This window comes from Calidris pugnax, unplaced genomic scaffold (assembly GCF_001431845.1).
Source record: "Calidris pugnax isolate Ruff unplaced genomic scaffold, ASM143184v1 scaffold132, whole genome shotgun sequence".
In the NCBI taxonomy this organism is placed as follows: Eukaryota; Metazoa; Chordata; class Aves; order Charadriiformes; family Scolopacidae; genus Calidris; species Calidris pugnax.
In genome coordinates, this window is record NW_015090910.1 from 1332343 (window position 1) to 1354698 (window position 22356).

The following is a 22356-nucleotide window of genomic DNA, read 5'->3' on the forward strand; positions in this document are numbered from 1 at the left end:
AGCCCCAATCCAAGATCAGTCTGTTAGAAGCCAGGGACAGCAGTAGCAAACGAGTAGAGCACTGAACACTTAAACACTGCTCCTGTCAGCTCTAAATGCAAGTGACAATCTCAAGCTCTCCTGCAGGAGTAGGGATATTTGCCAAATCCTTCAAAGGAATAGTCTGCGACTCCTAAATCAAATGGTATCTTGCAGTAAGAAAAACAGAAAATGCATCCTGAGTTAACCTTGGCAATTCAGTCACGGAAAGAAGAAATTCTTGATGGAATGTTAGAAATATTCTTCTACCTGATGGTACCGTGTAGAGGAAACAATAACACACGCAGACCACGTTGGTGAGGCACTGACGAGTACGCTCGTGAATGCTCCAACTCTATTTTAATCATCTTCTGGTATTTTACTAATGTACTATTTAATGTTTGGAAGAAGAAAGACCTTAACATAGTTTTCTGTCTTTGCTCAGAAGCACAGAACAGCGTAACTTCTTCAAATGCGCAGCAGATAATGTAAATGTACTACAAGTTCTGTTTGTTGATTTCTATCAATGATTATGTAGGTGAGGAAATGTAAAACTAAATGCAGTACCTCAGTTTCTTGCTATTTCCCATCATGTTGAGGCCAATTGAGTTCCCTTTAAAAAGCCTCAAGCCTCCAGCTTTGCCTCGCCTGGCGTATGTTTTTATGAAATCACCACTGGTGCCGACAGCTCCAGGCCGACAACGAAGTGACTGTAAGAAGAGAATTCACATAGATTAACATGCTTGTATAAAAGTTTAAAGGAAAAAATAAATTGCAAAATATTTATATAAATATTACACTGGCCTCATTTTCAGACTACTTGTGTACCAAAGTTCATGTAAAATATACCCCATCTGCACCCTTATTCGCTAGAATTCCTCCCTAAACAAAATGTGCATATTTTCAAAGTGTTAGGAAGCATCTTGCAGTTGTAAGCTATTTCGGTATACATTCAGAAAACACACAAAGCATGGGGTTTGCCTGTGTATCTTCTCCTTTTATAAATATGCACACACATCTATGCATGGGATGGGAGTCTGCAGAACTGGGAATCTGACAGCAAACCATCATGGGATATAAGGATTAATATTTTTAATTTAAAAAATATAATCTCATTAATGACAATTGTCTACACTTGAAAGTCATGGTTCATACTCATATTTTCAGAATGTTATAGAAGCCAACAAGATCTAGAGGAGTAAGAGGAACAAAACCCATTAAAGGGCAGGGAGAAAAAAACCTTGAGCATAGGTTTTGGAGCTTTAAAGATCCATTTTCACCCCCAGATAAAACCATTACTTACCTTTCTTTCTTCATTGGGACTGAAAGGCCCGTCACTGTCATCTACGCTGAGCAGATTGGCCTCACTGGATGGGTGGGGGAGAGAAAAGCAGATGCATTGGAATGCAACAGCAGCACCAGCAACACATTTTAAACACACAAAAGGGGTTTTTTTTCCCCTTGCCTCCTTAAATTTAAATGGGTTGCATACACATTGTGTACATACACCCAAAACATAAGGAACATAAAGCCAGCAACCAGATATATTATGTGAACCTGAACTTAACATGGTACATTATTTCATAAAAAGCAAAATTAAAAGGAAGTTAATTCAAACTAGAGAATGCTATTGAACCTTCAACACTGTTCTAGCAACGTTACTGACATCATGAAAGATTCTGCACAGCCCTATGCGTAAATTGAGTCAAATACTAAATTAACCTCTAAAATATAGTTTGGTCCTGCGTGTCAATGTTCAAGTCTGTAGTTTAAAACCGCAAACTTCACAGTGCTTTAGGAGAAAAAATTATGTATAACTAAATTTTATCTCAAAAGAATTACTGCCAAAATACAAAAATGGTGGAGTCACCATCCCTGGAGGTGTTTAAGAAATGTGTAGACATGGCTCTTCGGGGCATGCTCTAGTGCCCAAGATTATTGGTTTGTGGGTGGGTGTGATGTGGTGGGGTGTTGTGGGTTTTTGTTGGTTTTTGTGGGGGTTTTTTGATTATTTTTTTTTTTAAGGTTGGACTCTATCTCAGAGGTCCCTTCCAACCACGGTGATTCTGTGATTAAAATGTGTCTCCTTAGTACTTCTATGTCTGTGATCTTCAGCTATTACAATGAGGAAGAAGAGTCAAAAAAAGAACCCCACCCCATGATACTGTGAAAATGTACTTTTTTCAGTAATAGGCAATTATCCTCAAATAATCTGAAGTATTTAAATTCAAAGCCCAATCATAGATTTTACAGTGATGGCAGCTACATCAGGCTACACATTCTGGCTTCCAGGAGAAGCAACCTGCAGAGACTCCCTTCTCATCAGTCCTGGTTACTCCTCTCTTGGCCACAACCAAATAATACATAAGCCAACTTGTAACTGCATGGGTTTGGGTTTTTTAATTAAGATCATTCAGGCAGAAATTACTTAAGAATACAAGCAGTTATGCCAGGAGTTCCAAGGGACCAGCTACACAAGAAGAACAGTGATGGAGGTGAAGGTGGAAAGACTTCTCAGCTGGAGGTGGGACCCACTGATTGGGATACACAGTGATCTGAGCTCTTGATATAGAGGTCACCACTCGGTACCACCAGCCTCTGATTTCCTAAATACTTCTTTCATGCCCAAGATTTCCCATCACGTTGCAATTCCTTCCTCCATCTTCTATATACAGATATCCCTACATCAAATAAAAGAAAAGAAAAAGTTCTTGACTCCTGGGATGAGACTTGCAGACCTTGAAGCTCCAGGAGATAAGATTGTGTGCGCAGTTGGTTTTGATACAGGAAGAATGATGTAAATGTAAACACTCAGCTTGTACAAAAATCATGACCATTTCCAAAATGCCCTCATGCAGAGGCTCTACATTTAGGGCTTCAAGATGCCACAATACTGCAAGTTTTAACAGAGGGGGTTTGGGCGGGCAAGAGAGAAGGTAACAGACTGCAAATGAACAAAACACTGAAAAAAACCCTGAAGTCGAACTGAACATGAATAACCCTTATGATGTAACTGAGATGACATGACTAGAATAATATTTGGGCATTGGATGTCTTTAAAGAACCAATATTTTTAGATTTTAAGGAATGCAAAGCATATACACCAGTACCAAAAAGGCAGGTTTTTTTCCTGAGAGCAGAATACACAGCAACTGAGTAATGTCTATTTGCTCATGTGTCACATGCTTACAGTTGCCGGCTTAAATGATGTAATTTATCCAGACAGGGAAAAAACCCACTTCACCACACTCCCCCACACCAGACAGTAACGTTCTAACACTGCTGAAATGCATCTATGGGGTGTTGCTGGGAGGGAGCTATGCCTCCACACTCTGTCACTTCTAACCAGGGAATCAGGATATTTTCATATTGGAACAGTAATTTCTAACTTTTCAATACTTCAGTAAAAAATCTGTAAGAAATTAAAATTAAGTCTTTGTTAAAATTAAGAAAAAAAAATCACAAGTTATTTAGGTAAACAGAGCTCTTTCCAAAAGGGAGTTAGTAATTCCACATTCAAGAGTAGGCATTGAAATAAAAAAATAATATTCCATTGACTTATCTCTAATCACTTAACATTTGTTTAATGGTTTAAAACAGTAAGAGCTGTGCAATAGCTAGTTAGACACCTCAGTGTAATAGACCAGTTTAACTGCTATTTATAAGCAGTGCAAACTGTAAACCTGTGCTGAGGTCAGACTCCAGTGAGCTGCAAGGACACTTCTATCCCTACCACTGACCCGCTCGCGCCTCACACGTCACAGATATTTCTTTTGCAAAGCTCCTACGTAGGAAAGCAGGAGGCAGAACATTTCCCCTCCCTGCACACTCTGCACATTCTTTATTTTAAATTACACACTGGTAGGCAGCACATGTGAAAAAAGCCCTGATATCAGAGGCACATGGAAGCAGTGGCGTTATTCAACTCACGCACATTAAAAAGAACCTTAACTAAAACTGCTAAAAATTAAGAACTGAGGCTCTGAACAAAAAGTTTTTTTACCAATTTAAAGGGTGTAGTGCCTTACTAACAGGGTCACGAAAGAAGGAATAAAAAGGACAAAAAGTATTGAAACAGAAATAATAATAATTTTAAAAGTCTCATTGCTTTTCCAGTCAGGGATACAAAGGACCAAGCAGTTTAGCCCCCTAAATAAAAGGGGGGAAAAATTAAAAAAATTTGAAAGAAAATATTAGTTAAGAAGGGACACCATGGCACAAATAAATCTGAGAGACACATTTCTCTGTATTCAGTTTTGTGATAAGGCTCTTATTGAGTAAATCTCAGTGGAAGGCTCAAGTGTGGACTGTTAAAAAACCAGTCTGACAGCACAGAGAAAACTGCGCTCATCAGTTTCCAAACCCACTGTGGGGCATATCAAGAGATTTCAAAACATTTACCAAGATATTAAAAAGGAAGTAAATATTAATTATCCAAGACACTTCAAGAACAATCATCTGAAAAACTAGAAAGCATCTTATTCATTTCAGCAATCAATGTAATTCATATATGACTTCGGCCACGTTTGGGTAAGTCTGCCATCCTCTCATGCCTTCTGCTACAGAAGCCACCCAGCACTCCCATCCCTTCTGTGATGTTCTGCTCAGTTTCAGGGTGTTCAAGCCATCAATTGGTCTTTTTTTTTTTACTATTGCCTACTCCTTTACGTCCCATTGACACTTTTCCACAATGACACAACCCACCCAACTCCCCACCAATACCCCAGCCCTGGAGGGGTTCAAGGCCAGGCTGCTGGAGGGACACAAAGCTTTCTGCTGGAACAATTCCAGCAACTAAACCTGCCTAAAGGGCATTGGGAATTTAGAATGAAAAGGACAATTTACTGTCAAATGACTTGTTTTCTAAAGATTCCCTTCTGTCAATATTTTGTTACACAAAGTAAAAATGTATCAGAAATACACAGTTGTTTTCAAAATGCTCACAATGCCATTAGGACACAAAACCCCAGGTGTTACCAACAGTAAATATAGGGGCAGGTTCAAACACGCAGCTGTCTGCAGGGAGGGAGGGAGGAGTTGCCTGAAATGGCATCACAGGATGGGTAAGCAAAACAGGCAAGAACTCAAATTTAAATCTATTTTCAACCACTCTTTTATCAAAACTTCCAGCTACGATGATTCTGCATAATTCACAGATATAAAAACAAATCACCGATGTGAGTAGGTAATAAAATTTCAGCCCTGGCTACATGAAAACTGTTTATCAGACAGAATATTTGAGAGGAATGAAAAAAAAAAAATAAAAATCACTCTGAAGTACAATCTTAAAATTAGATATAATTATATAAAACATATGTTCCATAATCAGTTTTTCAAACTTTTTTTTTGCATCAGCACTATACATCTCTCATTCTGTGTTCTTAAGCCACCATCAGCTGGAGACAGATGGAAAACAGCAGTAAATTAGCAGTAGACAAAAAAGCTGCCGTGCTCACTTCAGTGAGGTACTTTCATTTCTGAAGACAAGTAAAACACAAATAGTAACTGTACTGTATGTACTGCCACAACACTTAAAACATATTACTATGCACCAGAAATGGATGTAAAATTCCTAAAAAGACAAGCTTAATTTTATAAAGCTAAAACGCTCTTAGTTTGAGAACCCTTTAAAAAGTGGTTTTAAGTTCAATACAGTTCTGTTTTGACAAAAGCTCTTAATGCTCACCTCAAGCTTCAGTGAACTCCTGAACTCATTTTTTAATGTCTAAAACATCACATTTCTTAAAGCTTTTGTCAGATTACAGCACAGCCTGCTGCTGCAGCCAAAGTGGTTATGTGTCTGCTTTCCCAGCTCCCTCCCAACACAATATTTGGCAGAATATTACAGGAGATAAATTCATACAAGAATTATTTTTGTACCTAACCACAGGATTCAGTTTCTCCTTACTGGAGAACCAACAGCATCCTCTTTAAACTTGCAGGTTCTACTCTCCAAATATCTAAGAACAACAAAGAAACTTAACATGCATTCTTCATGCATGAAACTTGTTATTCTTTTAACAATTCATTAGTCTTTTTGGAAATAAATATGTTAATATCGAGAAAACTTATCAGTAACTATAAAATATCACAGGGACAAAGTATGTAGTCAAACCACACACATAGGTTTTAAGTTCTAGTCAAAACCCAAACGTATCAGGTAGAGAAATAAATGATCAGGGAACAAAACCAGCCTTAACTGTCCCCAGTGAGATGAGCACTAGGGAGGAAAACCTCTGGTTTTACAGTGGAGTTGACCTTGCTGTAGGCCCTACAGCTGCTGAGGTACCTTCACTAGAACTGGGAGGAGGTACCAAGCAGCATCCCCACTCCAGGAACCTCATCCCCACTCCAGGAACCTCATCCCCACTCCAGGAACCTCATCCCCACTCCAGGAACCTCATCCCCACTCCAGGAACCTCATCCCCACTCCAGGAAAAGCTGCAGCTGCTGGGATACCCCACCTTTCCAGCTCCACACATTTCTTGTCTGTGCTCCTCCGACTCCCCCAGTAGCTCCAAAGATAAGCACGATACATAGGAACTGTACTTTGCCCTGTGTTGTAAGCCCCCTGTTCACAATTAACTTTACATTATAACACACTTTAACATGGCAATGCTATTTAAAAGAATCACTTCTTTGAAACCGTGGTTCTTAATCACTGGAATTTTAAGATATTATATATTGCTTCTTATTAATAAATTAAAAAAAAATAATTTATTTATAAATAGACACTTATACTTTCAATAGCCTAGATAAAAGCATCCTTACTCTTTCTCTGCATCTCCTTCACTTTCTTCTGCATGATCAAAGCTCCAATTATTTTTAAAACCTCCATCTCTCTTGGACTGTGATCTATCCAAAGCTGAAATGAGAACAAGTTAAGATAAGTCTTGATTTCGAGCTGAGTTATTAATCAACACAAACTAGAGGAGTAAACCAGATGCATATATTTTCCCCAATATTTAGTTTCTTGATGTCGATGTTTAACTACCATGTGACAAAGTTCATCAATGCAGCGGTGACTGGTTTTTCTAAATAAATTCAAGTATCTGTCAACATCTTGATTACTAATGCAACAAGTTAGCAAGCTATTAAAAACCACAAGGTAAGGTAATTTTACAAGGATAGCAACTGTTTTACTTACACCTGGAAATTTAAGGGTTCCTTCTCTGATATGAACTCTATGAATGCAGAAAGGGTCCTAAAATGTATTATTTAAATGTTTAATACCCAAGCAACCCAATATTTAATTCTTCTATAGAAAAGTAACAGTTCTGAACTGCCTCAAGTACAAATTCAATGTAATATGTTTTTTTTTTTCCATTCAACATATGACACTGACCCGAATGAACATCTGATGCTGAAATGTCAGTGTCAGCATCAGGTAAAGTGAAAACCTGAACTTTCTGAGAACATTCACACCACATCAAATTTCAGATTTCCCTACAGCAACATCCAGCAGTATGGAGACTTTCATACCATACGACGGCGTGGGGGTATTCTCAAGTGAAGGAGGTCCAGAGCATGGAGACTGCACTGTTCACCCCGGGCCCTAATTATTGCAATTAAGAGCTGTCTCACACAAATTCTGTATGACAAACCACGCAGCGGCTTTGATTTTGGTGTAATTTAAATGTGTCTCGTCTTACTATGTTTTTCTTTACAGAGTTGGATATAGAACGCAACTCTATGTTTTGATAGGAAAGAACAAAAAAAAAAATAAAAATCACAGCCAACAACAGATGCATTGGGTAAAGTATAAAGAGTACACACAGAAATATTTATTGTATATTCAGCTCTGCTTCCAGCTGCTTACATCCACCGAGGGCTTCCTGAGCCATGGGTGATAGCTTTGTGTCTACCAGCCATTGCCAGCCTTCTTCTTCTCCCCAGTTGCTTTTTTAATGAAGCCTACTTTATAGAATCAACAGCATCTCGCACTAGACAGTAGCTTAATTATACATTATATGAGTAAGTATCTCCTTTTGTTTGTCCTGATTCAATTTGGCATCTTTTGCTCCTCCTTAGTACTCTACTCCTTCAGTTCTTGTACTTTGGAAGACAGCAATAAGTAATTCTCCCCAATTCACTCATGATTGTATAGATCTCTGTTGTGTTCTTTCACAGGCATCCTTCTCCCAGGCAGAAAAAGAAAAAAAAAAAAACCAAAACCAAAACTGAGCCATTTTTCCTCACATACAAGCTGGTTCATGCCTTTAAATCACTCTCAGTGCTTCTCTCTGAACCACTTCTAGTCTACTGTACCCTTTTTGAGATGAGGACACCAACACCAGGAGGAATATTCCAGATGCACACGTGCTATGAATTTCTACAGAAGCACTGTGGTGTTTTCTCTCTCCCTGTTCAGCTGAGGAGGGAACTGACAGAGCGACTTGGTGGGCACCTGGTGACCAAGGTCAACCCACCACAGATGATAAATGCATGTCTTGGCAACGTGAAGACCAACTCTTCTAGGAAAGCAACTTTTTCAGACGTATCACTGGATTGCCAGAACTCCCCACCCCCAGAATACAACAGTAGAGATGTTAAGGTTTCTATTGCAGCGCACCGAAGCTTTTCCAAGTCTTTCATCTGCTGAGATCACATCTCTTTCTGCGTGTCCAAGGACTGCCCTAAACATGAAACCTAAATCAAACAAAGGTTTGATTCAGGACCAAGGAGTTTTTCCAGGAGGACCTGAAGTTTAGAATTCTTTTTTCCCCAGTTACACTGGTCTGAGAAAAAGAAATAATAGAAGCCGCATCTTACAAATGCTTAGACTATCACAACTGCAAACATATCAGATACTGCAGCCTTCACACAAAAAATGCAAATTAATTTAAATGTGCTCAGAATCATTGCCTTCATCCAGACTCATATTTAAGTAAATTAAAAAGAATGCTTCTAAGCTTTCTAATCTGTTGTTCATTTAGAGCTGTCATATGTATTGTTAAAAGGATACAAGTACTCATAAAAATCTGACACAGAAACATTTTTTAATTTTTACCTTCCCTGTTGCTTCATTATTCTTTCAGAAAGGCTTCTTCAGGCTTCTATGCAAACTAGCTTTTTATCTTCCAGCTTTGATACTATCAGCTCTAGTACATCAACCGTGTAACCACAGGGAGGTTGCATTTTCACATTCGGAAGCAGCGCTACGTGGCCAGGCTTACACCCCCCACACACCCCAAAAACTGGGGCTGCTGCCTCCTGCCCTGCTCCTTCTTCACCGAGAGTAAACCAGGGAAGGAAACTAATTCAGACAAAAAATACCTCGAGTGGCGGGGAAGGGGAAAGTTATTTTTTAACCATCTTATTTCCCCCCTCTGTTCAACCACACTCCCACAGCACAGCAGAGGTAAGAGGCATCCAAGAAGAATCCAGGATTGTTTTAGGCACTAAGGATACCAAAGCAATCTGTGTGAAACCATAGCCTAACCACACTGATAGGTACCAATTCAAAGAGCTATTGCTTAGAAGATGCTTTAACTTTCCCTACATTAGCTGCAGATGCAAAAAAGCTGTCAAATTGTTTTTCAATAACAGGCAGTAGTCATAAATGGATAGTAAGTGGGATAATACATGAAGCACAGAGTTCAGCAGTAAAACTCTGTGATGCTACTGTAACAGATACGAAGTATGGACATCGACACATGAAGGGAATTTAATTCTCAGATGGCTAATAAAAAAATCCCCACACTTTCAAGAATGTGATGTCAACAGAAAACCAATGATAAATACAGAGCACCCACTCCTGAACAAAAAGCATGCAAAGAAAAAGCATTTATAAGAGGTCTGTAGTTTAAAGATGGGAAATCATCTGCATATTCTGATAAACAACTTTTTTCATCAGGAGTTTCCTATACATTGGGCTGCTTACAGTGCAGAGTATCACACACAATGACTGCACTCAGGAACTCAGAGCTGCCCAAGTTTGATCATTTGCCGAACTCTGTTTAATATTTTTAACTATTAACAAGGAGTAACAGAGGAGGACGGAGCTCTGAAGTACATTATTTTTCTTTGCAATGCCTGTGAATGTTTTGCTGGTAAGATGGCAATGGTAACCACACAACAGACAACTAGTGTTTCTTGACCTTTTCTACTGATTCTCCCAACAGAGATGCAGAGGTACCACCCAAGGATGCTGCCCTTATGATAGCATCACAAAACCATGCAGAAGTACTTCAAGAGGACTTATTTTATTTACACCAACAGCAAAAAGAATGCTAAGGAAAACATGGGCCCACCGCCCAATGAGACAGCAATCTAGTGACAAAGGACATGGAAAAAATGAAGAATTTAATCCTTTTTTTCTTTGGCTCCTCCAGATTTCACTGGTAGGTTCTACCCTCTGACCTCGCAGTTCCCCAACTCTACCAGCAGAGCCTTTGGGAATACAACATCACACACTGTCAAGGAACGTATAATTAAGGAACACTTAAAGCCAGTTGTACATGTAGAAGTCCATAGGATCAGACAGGACATATCTGATGGTGCTGAGGAAGGGTGTCACTGTTAGGCCACTCCACACTACATTTGAAAGGTCATTGCATGAGAGAGGTTCCCAATGGCTGGAAAAACATCGTACCGATCTTCAAGATGGACAACAAGGATGATCTGGTGAGCTACAGGCTGGTCTCCTTCACCTCAACCCTTCATAAGGTTAAGGATCAAACTTTCCAGGAATCCATTCCCAGATACCGGACGACAAGAAGGTGAACAGCCAGAATACATTTACCAAGGGCAAACTGTGCCCAACTATCCCAGCTGCTCTCCACAGTCAGATGGTGGGCTGGGCAGGTAAGGAGAGAGTGTAATGAGTGTTGCAAGGCCATTGACGTGGTCTCCCATAGGGTCTTTATAGGCAGATTAGAGATACATGGGCTGAGTAAATGACTGAGAAGGTGAGGGGAAAGCCAGCTGGACCACTGTGGCCAAAGGGTGATGATCACCAGTTAAAAATCTAGTATCATCCAGTGGTCAGTACTGGAGCCAATACTGTTTTATGTCTTTGTTAATCATCTGGATGCTGGGAACAAGCTGCTACGAAGCAGCTCTTCTCCATACCAAAAAGACACAAGGTGGAACAAAGAAAATTTCAACTCAATAAAAGGATTTATTTTTTACCATGAGGGTGATCAAGAGTGCACCAGGATGACCCGAGAGGTCCTGGAGATTGAACACAGCCCTGAGCAAACTGCTCTAACTGGGCTTGGTTTGGAAAGGAGGTTCCAACCTGCAGTCAAAACCAGGGACTAGTCACCCAGAGGTACAAGGAATCGCCGTCATCACAAACACTTCCAAAATGAAGTACCTCAGTCACTCTCCTCCTTTTCTTTCTCTGAACAAGTATGCCACCCACACAAACTTTCCACACAAGTAAAATAATTTTAATAACATTAAAAGCAGGATCCAACAATAAAGGAAAAAAAAAAGAAACAAATAAACAAAAAAGCAATTTTTTCATCTCTAGTATTATGACTATATATAATCCACTACTTACACAAGACTTGTATTGCTAGACTGGAGAGACACTAAAAATTCAGAAAGGAAGAAGAAAGTTTCAGTGGTATTATAGGAAAGATAAACATAGGCGAGCTATCTTACTATTTTATAGGGAAAATTGGAGGATAAAAGGTTAGGATAGGCTAGGGACAATTTCTGAACTGCCAATTTACTCTCAAAATGTGAAAAGTATATAAAACTAACAAGCCATTTCAAGGAAAATGACACTTGAAAAAGAATTCCAGACTAGGATTTCTGTGGCAAATCAGTATGTGACATTAATCAGAAATGATCTCAAGTTCTGAGCACTGGAAGAGTTTTCTAAGATAAGCAAAACCCAGCAGGAAACCTTACAGTATATTACACATCTGATTTGCACACTTCTGATTTTAGACTTAGTTATGCACCATGGGATCCAGCTTCATAAAAAAAGCTAAGCTTGTGTAACTGAGTATATAGCAGCACTAAACAAACAGCAATCTATTTTTAGAAACTGCTGAAAGGCAGTTACACACAGAAAAAGATTAATAACCTAGCCTATCTACCTGGAAATTAGGCAACCAACACTTTGAGAAGGTTTCCAGGTTTGCTGCAATAATTGGAACATCAAGTTGAAATAAAGCGCCGTATTTACATACCAAAAGAAAGAAGAAAAAAAAAATACCAGCAACAAGAATTTCTATTATTTAACACTTCTGGATTTATCCTGCAAACTTTCAAAGATGATGTCAGATAGATATTATCCCCTCTATAAAAATATACAGAAATTAAAGTCCAGAAAGTTCCCATGATTTCTACAAGAAAATAACTTGCAAAAGTAGAATAGAAAAAGAAACTCTAAAATGTAATTAAAGCAGAAAAAAAAGCAAGACACTTCTTCGATATTGTCAACTGTTCAAAATTCACCTGAAATGGACAGCAAAAAAACAAGTGCACACACCCAAAACACTCAACAATCAAGAAAACCTCAATAATTTGGTCAAATGAAAAAGGTGCATCTCAGAAAAAAAATCTGAGTAGGGAAAGGAGGATGAAAGAGGTAGTTAAACTCTAAGCTATGAGAAAAAATTTGTATTTGTGTTTTTGTAAAGGCCAAAAGAGCTGGTTTTTCTCCCTGTTCTTACTTAGTGCCACTGGGAAGGTTTCACACCCACCTGAGAGGGCAGTCCCTTCTCACACTAGATCCTTCTCACACCAGATACACCATATACCTCAATCCCTTCGTGACTAGAGATCCCCAGTGCAGCGAGGCATGATGTAACGCAAGGACATTACTGCACTATCAACACAGAAACCTTTGTAAAGCAAGTATCAGACTTCACTAGACCTAACAAGGAGTTTAAGGAACACTGACAACCCTTAACTAAACCACAGGATGCTAAAATTCATTAAGCAGGCTTTATTTTTAAGAAGCTAAAAAATAAACATCCTTGAAAACAAAACAAAACGTTGTCTCAGTAATTACTTGTCAAGGCAGTGAAGATGAGGAAGTGCTATCGATTAGCTCATTTTTAAGATAACACCACACACCAGCTTGCTAATTGCACCCAGTTACAAACCTACTTTTCAAGCAACACCACCCAAAAAGCTGAAGCAAAACACCCAGCTTCTCAAGAGACCATCCTGCAGCTGGAGCCACCTTCATCCAAACGCGAAACTCAGGCTCATCTGGATCTATCAGTTCTTTCTATCACAGGGCACATATAAATCTTTCTACAAGTACCTTTACCATCTAACAAAGGCTTTGCTAAATAACAAAGAACATCTTTATGATATTAATGACAAATATTTATTTTTTGTGGTATTCATCAGGTAAAGATCCATCTACAACAGACCCACTTTATGGCAGAACCAGTAACTGGTACATGCAACGACAACACCTTGGACCAGAGGAGTCCAGAGAGTATATTTTTAAAGTTTATTCTCAATTGTAAAAGAACCTTAAATTGCCTCTTGAGCAGACAGCCTTGGTAGAAATAAAGTCACGATGTAAGTGTTTCTAGAAGAAGTGAGCCTCAGAAATTACAGAGGCAATTGTAAATATGAAACCTAACATCTACTGCATAGTTCAAATTCTCATCTAATGGGCTCTTGAATACTCTTTCTGTTAAGACTGTCATATTAAATTCTGTCATCAGCAGGATATTCATATTTTGCTAAATGAGCCATAAAAATCGGACATGCCAAACAAACACAACATTATATCTTATGAAATTAATAAAAATACATCAGTAGAATGACTTTTAGTACAAGTGAAACAACTGTATGGCACTGAAAAAACACATTCTCATGAAAATAACAAATATTTTCGCAGCTGTTTCTTACAGACACAAATTTCTAACATTACATAATGTTAAGCATGTCATATAATATTATGTTTTACCGCACCAACAGAATGTTATTGGTATTTAGCATTCCTCAAACATGGTTGTGGCAAGTCTTTGAATAAAATAAATAAATAAATAGACCCAAACAAAAGCCAGGTAGACTTTGCTCCAGCTGCAGCTTATATGGTCTGCAAACAAACACACGGGCAGGAAGGCTCCGCACAGAGTTTCTGAATCATCACTGTTCTTTATCATCAGTCCGAGGGAGATATCCCAAACACAATGGCTTTCACTCCCAATTGTTCTTCCATAGGACTTGCTGGGACACACGTTCATGCCACACTTGCCCCTTAAGGACACCTTTTCCAAGGCCCGCTGACCAACCACAGCCTGGTCATTTACTCCCTCCAGTCTCCAGCCTTCACCATAAACCTCTGTGCAGAACCTGGTATTTAAAGTAATTGAATTTCCCTGGGCAGAATAAAGCTGCTGTTATACACAAGTATTTATTCTAAAGTTTAAGTTCTGTATTGCTCCTTAACCTGAGTTAACTGAGCCCGTCTGCCCTCTCCAACCCACACCATTGTCCTGCCTCTCCCCCTCACCCTTCACTGAGCAAATTCCACAGAGGTTTGGCAAAGCTCCAGCCTGGCAAGACAGGACACAGCAAGTTCAACCTTTTTGGCAATAAACTGGTAAATCTCAGGGGTGGTGGACAATACAAGACACACCTCGAGGCTGGAATTTAAGGGGGGGGCAAAAGGGGAGGAGATGCAGACCTCTCCCTCTGCCCCACCTGCGCCAGTGAGCCCTAAATCCAGCATAGCTGCAACACTTAACTCTCTAATCATAGAATATTTGGGGTTGGAAGGGACCTTTAAAGGCCATCTAGTCCAACCCTCCTGCCCTGGGCAGTGACATCTCCAACTAGACCAGGTTGCTCAGAGCCCCATCCAACCTCACCTTGAATGTTTCCAGGGATGGGGCAGCCACAGCTTCTCTGGGCAACCTGCACCAGTGTTTCACCACCCTCATCATAAAAAAATTTCTTCCTTTTATCTAGTCCAAACCTTCCCTCTTTAGTTTTAAAATCGTTACCCCTTGTCCTGTTGCTACAGGCCCTACTAAAGTCTGTCCCTGCCTTTCCTGTAAGCCATCCTTTAAGTACTAAAAGGCAGCAATAAGTTCTCCCTGGAGCCTCCTCTTCACAGCCTGAACCTCCCCAACTCCCTCAGCCTGTCCTCGCAGCAGAGGTGCTCCAGCCCTCACAGCACCTTCGTGGCCTCCTCTGGACTTGTTCCAACAGGTCCATGTCCTTCCTGTGCTGAGGACCCCAAAGCTGGACACAGAGCTCCAGGTGAGGTCTCCCCAGAGCAGAGCAGAGGGGCAGAATGGGGCTGGCCATGGGGCTGGGGATGCAGCCCAGGAGACTGTTGGGCTTCTGGCTGCCAGCACACTTTGCCAGCTCACGTCCAGCTTTTCATCCACCAACACCCTCAAGTCCCTCTCCTCAGGGCTGCTCTCCATCCCTTCATCCCCAGCTGTGTTGATACTGCTGAGTATCAACACCCCACCCAGGTGCAGGACCCTGCACTTGGCCTTATTGAGCATGATGAGGTTCACATGGACTCAGCTCTCCAGCCTTCTGGATGGAAACCCATCCCTCAGGTGTGTGAACTGCACCACTCAGCTCCCTGTCCTCAGTTAATAATGTCTTTTTGGTCCCTGTGCCCAAACCAGTTAATAATTTTAAGCGTTGCAGAGAGAACCAGTAACTATTTGGCAGCAGCTTCGTGTCTGAAATGGAGTGGCAGCACAGTGAGATAAAAGCTGCAACGTCACAGTCCACTGCTTTAGGGAATCCACACACCCCATTTATCGTTACCTTGTACAAGGCTACAGCATCGACCCTTCATCATGTTACTGTTCTTTGGACAGTTTGAAAGCATTATTCTCAAATTTGATATCCATGCTGCAACCACGTACACCAACTACAAGACATCAGTACTCATGGATTTACTGCAACCCTTCTAATAACTAACTATCCTCGTATATTATGTGTTGAATATATTATGGATATATATGTATATCTATATATGAATGTATGCATTAGACCATAATTCCTTCCACAGATCATTTAGAAAAAAGTTACTCAAACGGCAGCACTCACAAAATGCTATTTAACTCATAGCAGAAATTACACTATAAATAAATAAAACCCCAACAACTTTTTAAAAGTTATTTGCTGTTAATCATTCCTGTTAGCTACAGCACCCAAATAACCATTAGCCATTCTGGGTTCTCATTTATACCAGACTGTAATTCAGAGACTGGATACCATTTGGCACAATCCCCAGTTCTGAGCAGGGAGACTACACCATACAAGAAAAGTAAGTTTTCAGTACTTTTACAACATTCTCTTACAAGTACTCAAAAGACATCTCACATATGTCTATGTACTAATGCACTACTAAGCTCTACTTATAACATGTTTGTAGTCCTCAAAAAAACCTTCCAACCTAAACATGTGTCACTGAATTAGACAGTGACTTAATGATTAAAAATACACCATTTCATTTTAACCCATTATTTACGAACTGGTTATCTTTTCCACATTTCTCAACTCAGCAGCAGACTGAAAAACACTTTTTACCTTATATTTGTGAAGGATCAGGGAAATAAAGACTGCCATGTGATTCTTTTTGCATCATGCTCACCATCAACACAGGCTGCTGATGGTGGGAGTGCCATTTACTCCTGTGACCACGATATTCACAAGCATCTGACCACCCAACAGAGACACCACAGCTAAAGATCAGCTTCACCTGAAAATATTACACATGCCAGGCTGTTTCACATGCTTTTAAACATTAAATGCCTCAGATAAAATTACTACCAGGTTTAATCCTATATAATAAATAAGAACAGTAATAATTTCTCTAGTGCTTTCATTTTCTTAGTTTTAAGCAAGAAATAATCAAGTACAGAGCATCAGACAGACTTCAACCTACAGAAGAACACCTCTCCAAACTGAAACCAAGTAGGTGCTAAAACATCAGCCAAAAGAAAGGAACGTCCCAAATCGTTCTCCCCTCCCACAATGGAAGTGCCTTTTAGAACAGTTAGGTTAAGAGAAGAATTACATTTGCCCTTTTTCCCCAAAAAAAGAATTTGTTCCCTGTATCTTGACAGCCTCCCTCACCACATCAGCTCCACGTTTATCTTGTTTGCTCAGCTCCTGCAGTATCTTTAGCTCCCCTGGACACTCTTTCACTCCTTTCTGCTACACACACACACGCAGGTATACACTGACTAGTCTCACAAAATTTCTAGCTATTCACCTGTAAAATCTCTACTCCTCTGCAAACAAAAGGGTTTAATAGTTATTAGGAGGAAGGGAGGAGACAAAAAGATGAGAGATAACTCAAAACCCCCTCCCATTGTTACAAAGCAATATCTGAAGCGGTGATTTTGGTGATTAGTCTCACATTATAGGACCTGCTGCAACACAAAACACCTCGCCAGCCCTCAATTACCTCAATTAAGAGAAACAGCTACAACTCTACAGAAAAGGTGAAGTCTGATACTGCACCGCAATCCATGCGCAGTCTTCCAGAAACAACAGTCATAAAAGCCAAAGTTCTCGCTGAAACCATTACAATAAATAATCCATTATGTTTTATTCTTGTACATGAAACAAGAAGCAAAATACTAAAATATCCAACTAGGCTCACCATAAAAATATCTGTGCAAGCAAGACATTTGAAAAATGTTGGGTTATTTATACTTACATAAAGAAAAGTGTAAGGATCTTTTTTTTTTTTTTTTGGCCACTAAAACCCAGTAGAATTTCTGTACTTTTTCTGAGGAAAGAGCAGTGCTTTACTACCAAATCCAAGCGCCAGAAAATAAGGCAGGAGGCATCCCATACAGGATAGTTACTGTTAAACCTGAAGCTTCTATGTCCCACTTCGAGTGAAGTTATCATAGCAGCAGCTACTTAGGAAAAAATCCCAAATAATAAAAGCCTCCATAATGAAACCCAGAAAATTGCACACAGGTGCTTTCCAATTTAGAAAGCCGAGGCCAAGCCTGGGCTCCTAGAATCCTCTCTCTCAAAATTAAAAAGAAGGTGATGATGTGGAAGAGGATTTGGGCACAGGCTATTATTTTATTATGCACTACCAAGCATATTACAACATATGTTATAGAACATTCATAGATAAATGAAGTTTATTTTTAGTATCTTTCCACTTGCTTTAAGAAACAGCCTGTCTTTCTTAATATTTCATGCCACCTATCACCCAACTTAGATTGGCACATACAAAAAATGAGAGAGTAAGCAGATAGTTCCCATTTGACTTTGCTGAGAAATAGTTCTTGAGTGGGTTTCACTCCTAGAAAATAATCTGTCATTGCAGTCAATGAGAAGGTTTCTTACTTTGAAACCCACCTGCAAGGACAGCTGAGGACAGATGCAGTGCAGGAAAGAAACTGAATGGGTCAGAGGAGCAGGAAATGTAAGCAAGCCATGGAAGAGTCACAAAGTCCCCACTTTCAGAGAGAAAACTACTCTCAAGAAAAACTGAAGGAAGGAACAGAACATGTCTGGGCATCAATGGGACTGATCCAAACCTGAGGAAAATTCAACAGCGTAAAGCAGGAGTTGAGATTATAACAGACATAGGAGAAGGTGTCCGATACCTGAAACATCCCTTGCCCTCATTTTCAAGCTAATACTTATCTCCACTAGGTCATCAACAAAGCGTCAGAGACCGTTTCAGAGACAATTACAACAATTAATTACATTCCACTGTTAAGAGAAAAATAAAGAGAAGAGTCATAGCAGGTAGAAAATTTTAGTGCTCTATCAGAATATAAACTGTCATCCTAATTTGTATTACTCCTGTCAGAGATTTCTCAATATGCTTAAAAGAAAAACAGAATAAAACCAAAAAAACCAACAAAAAGGAAAGGCTGACCACCACTTCAAATGGCAACTCTGTGTCTGTGCACTAATATAGAGATGCTGTGTGTTTCTCTACCACTCCAGAATCTTGGCTACTTTTAAGAAAATACAAGTCTCCAATCCTTGCTTTGGCGAAGACAATCCTTTACACCTGAGGTAAATGAAAAACAAAGCCGTTTTCTAGAGTCCTCTGGCAGGCAACTGCAAAGTTTCTTCTGATGCTAATGGATAGGCCACATAGTTCTCTCTATTGTTATTGGAAACCTGTAGCCAAGAAAATGGAATGAAAATTGAGCAAATTCCTATCATGTTTGCACTAAAATCTCTCAGCAGCTCTGAAGGTAGGGACTGGCAGCATTCCTTAGGAAGGAGATCCTCAAAAAGAAACTCCAATACCGGTTCTCAGTATCACTACTGGAAAAAGAAAACAGGAATAAATAAAACGTTTCTTCTTTCTTCTGGAAAATATATGTATTTAAGAATACTTTAAAAAGTTTGCCTGTTTTCTACTGCAGGAATAAAATGTTTCTTCTTTCTTCTGGAAAATATATGCATTTAAGAATACTTTAAAAAGTTTGCCTGTTTTCTACTGCACAAATATAGAGGAATTTTAAAATTAGGGCTGGAAAAGAGAAATTACAATTTCCTTGCAACTCGGTAACATCCAAGGCAGCAGAATATAGCAAGAGTTCCCACAATTTTTCTCCAGAGGTAATGATCAACATACTGTCCATTCCTACACGGTGAACATCCCCCTGTTCTAAACTCAACTAGATTTGCCTGTTGTTGCTTTATATATAAGGTGTGACTATCATTTAAAAAACACAGGAATTCCTGCAGATGGAAACCCCTAATCACTACATTTCTAGGCCTCCAAATCAGGGAAAAAATCCCATCCAACAGGACTACTTTGTTACTGTGAAGTTCTGTGTATTCTGCCCATAACTTTGAAACCTTACTGTGGAAAAGTAAATTCAGAAAAGTTTTACTAATTCCACTTGCAAACTAGCTTCAACAACAAAAATAAGGTACTTTCCACACTTCTAAATTCTAACAGCCCTGACATTTCAAGAAAAGTAAACACACAGGTCACCTATATCAATGTATATGACACATACCAACTATTAGCAGTGCTCCAGAACAGTAACAAATGCAGCTTTAAAAAGACTCAAACATCCTAGTTCTAGGGCTCTTTTTCACATTTTCCATTAAACAGTCTATACAACACAGCATGAAAAATGATGACACATTAGATACGCAAAAATGGACAAACCCCATGTACTAGCATGAATCATGGTGTTCAAGAACAGCATTACCAGAAAGGCAAGAGATAAATCACTCAAGAAATACCCCTCCAGAAAGATCGTTTTGTTTTTATGGGAGGATAAAATAATACAAATATTAAAAGGAAGCACTTTAAGAGCAGAATGACAGCCATATTTCTTCATAGAAACATCTGTTACACTAAATGAGAGATCACTGGACATACGGAATCAAAACCAAAATTCTGAACAACTATCATACTTAAAAGCTATTAATTTCGTTTAACTCTGTGTTTATCTCAAGTCTGACTGATAGTCAACACGACAGCATCAGAAGTTTCTATGTACATATATGTATACACACATACATATATAGCTACATACTTAGCACAATTTCCATTAGACTGAGTTCAATTAGTGATAGCTCTAACTTGGCACATCATTCCTTTCGCACACTGATGGCAGGGAGGGAAGGAGGAATCCATCTTTACCAGCCTTTAAGGCAACACTTCCAAAAGTACCAAGTACACAAACCAAACAAGCAAAATGGCTTGTTGCTTACACAGATTTCAGCGGAGTCCATGAAATATACATGAAATATACATGAAATATACATGAAATATACATGAAATATACATGAAATATACATGAAATATACATGAAATAAACACTCAGACCAGTTACAGATACAACTCCAGGCTCACTTACATGTTGATCATCAGCTCGCGATAGAAGTTGCTGTTTTTCCTACACTATAGACTTTTATCCCCATTATCCTTGTTTCACAAGCCTGGCACTCCTGTGCAAGCCCAGCCTTTGGGTAACGGTGCTTATAATATCATTAAGTTGATCTAATGTGCTTGCCAAAGACCCCACATACATACATATACATATATATATTCTACACCTTTACTTTTTCCTATAAAGTCAACATCCCTAACAAGAACCCCTCAAATAATGTCTGAAAGCCTCCTTTTTCCTTTGATTTAAACCAATACAAAGTTCACCACCTCCTACTAGATCTGCTATAGCACTATCAACCCATTTGGACTTGGGCCACCCTCTGAAATTGTCCGTCACCACCATCCACACGAGGTGTTCTTCACACGTGCGTGCACACTCTTAGGGTTTCTTATCACACCATCAGTCCTAAAATGAATGCGTCCACAAATAATAGGAAAACACAAAACCAGCTGGTGACACGGTTCACCAGTTGTGGAATACTGAAACTTGGAATGGGAATGCTATCCAGTTGGTCCTGCTGTTGGAAAAAGATCTCGGAAGCAAAAACCATGTGGGTGCTGCATATGAAATCTGGCTTTTCTTAGTCACCTGTCCAAGCAGCAAGTAGCCAAGGTGCCCACAGAAGACAGTAACTAGTCATCACCCTGAGACCTTTGGCTGTCTGCACAAACCTCACCGTGTTCTGTGGAGAGTTCAGGAAAAAATGGAGTGTCTGCATTTCACCACCAAACGTTTGAAAGGTAGAGGGGAGGTAACGTGACAGCAGTTATTAAGCAGAAACAGTTTCTGAACATCAGAATTTCAGATTAAATTATTCAAAATGACAAGCAATATTTTGTTCACACAGTACTTCTATTCCAGAGCCTGTAATAATGGAAACCAAAACCCAACATCCCCCAGCAAGGCAGTATCTGCAAGGAGGTACGTTCTGTATAATATAGGTGCTATAAAACCTCCACTGCTAAACTTATCCCTGACTTGAAAAACTCTACTTACGAGGACTAATTTATTTCCTTAACGTATCTTTTTCTTCATTATCATCATGGTAATTTAGCAGAATTTAGCAGACTATTGGCCTGTGTCATCAGAATACATGCTTACAGCAATTTTGCAAGACTGCAATAGCAGATTAATTTTTTTTTTAATTGGTGAAACCGTAAAGGCTCAACAGTTAAAGATATTCAAATTTCAGGAGAGTTTTTGCATTGCAATTAAGAACTGTAGAATGATAGGAAAAAAAACCCCAAAAAAACCAAAACCAATCTGTACATCAAAAAAAATTAATCAAGGCTTTATAAGCGCTAAAGGTTTCTCCCAGTTGCAGCTGATAGATTCATCATCTTGGTATGGCAAATGTAAGAAGGATCCCCCTCCCCAAATCCACCTCAGTCCCAAACCTGTGAAGTGGCATTTCTGAAGGCGAGAGCCCGGTTTGGTGGCGGGGGGCAGGCCGGGGGGTAGGCCGGGGCCTGGCGCAGGGCAGGCGGCAGAGCAATGCCGGCCGCCCCCCCCTCACCCTGCCCGG

General features: G+C 39.6%; 1 protein-coding gene across 1 annotated transcript in view; it reads right to left on the reverse strand.

Annotated features, from left to right (window-relative positions):
• SENP6 (SUMO1/sentrin specific peptidase 6) overlaps window positions 1-22356 on the reverse strand; it is a 60109-nt gene that overhangs the window by 36819 nt on the left and 934 nt on the right. The window contains exons 2-4 of the mRNA XM_014949351.1: window positions 6790-6883; window positions 1322-1385; window positions 586-728 (exon numbers count right to left, since the gene is read on the reverse strand). Of these exons, the coding sequence (XP_014804837.1) occupies window positions 586-728; window positions 1322-1385; window positions 6790-6883 (301 nt within the window). The remainder of the gene's footprint in view (window positions 1-585; window positions 729-1321; window positions 1386-6789; window positions 6884-22356) is intronic.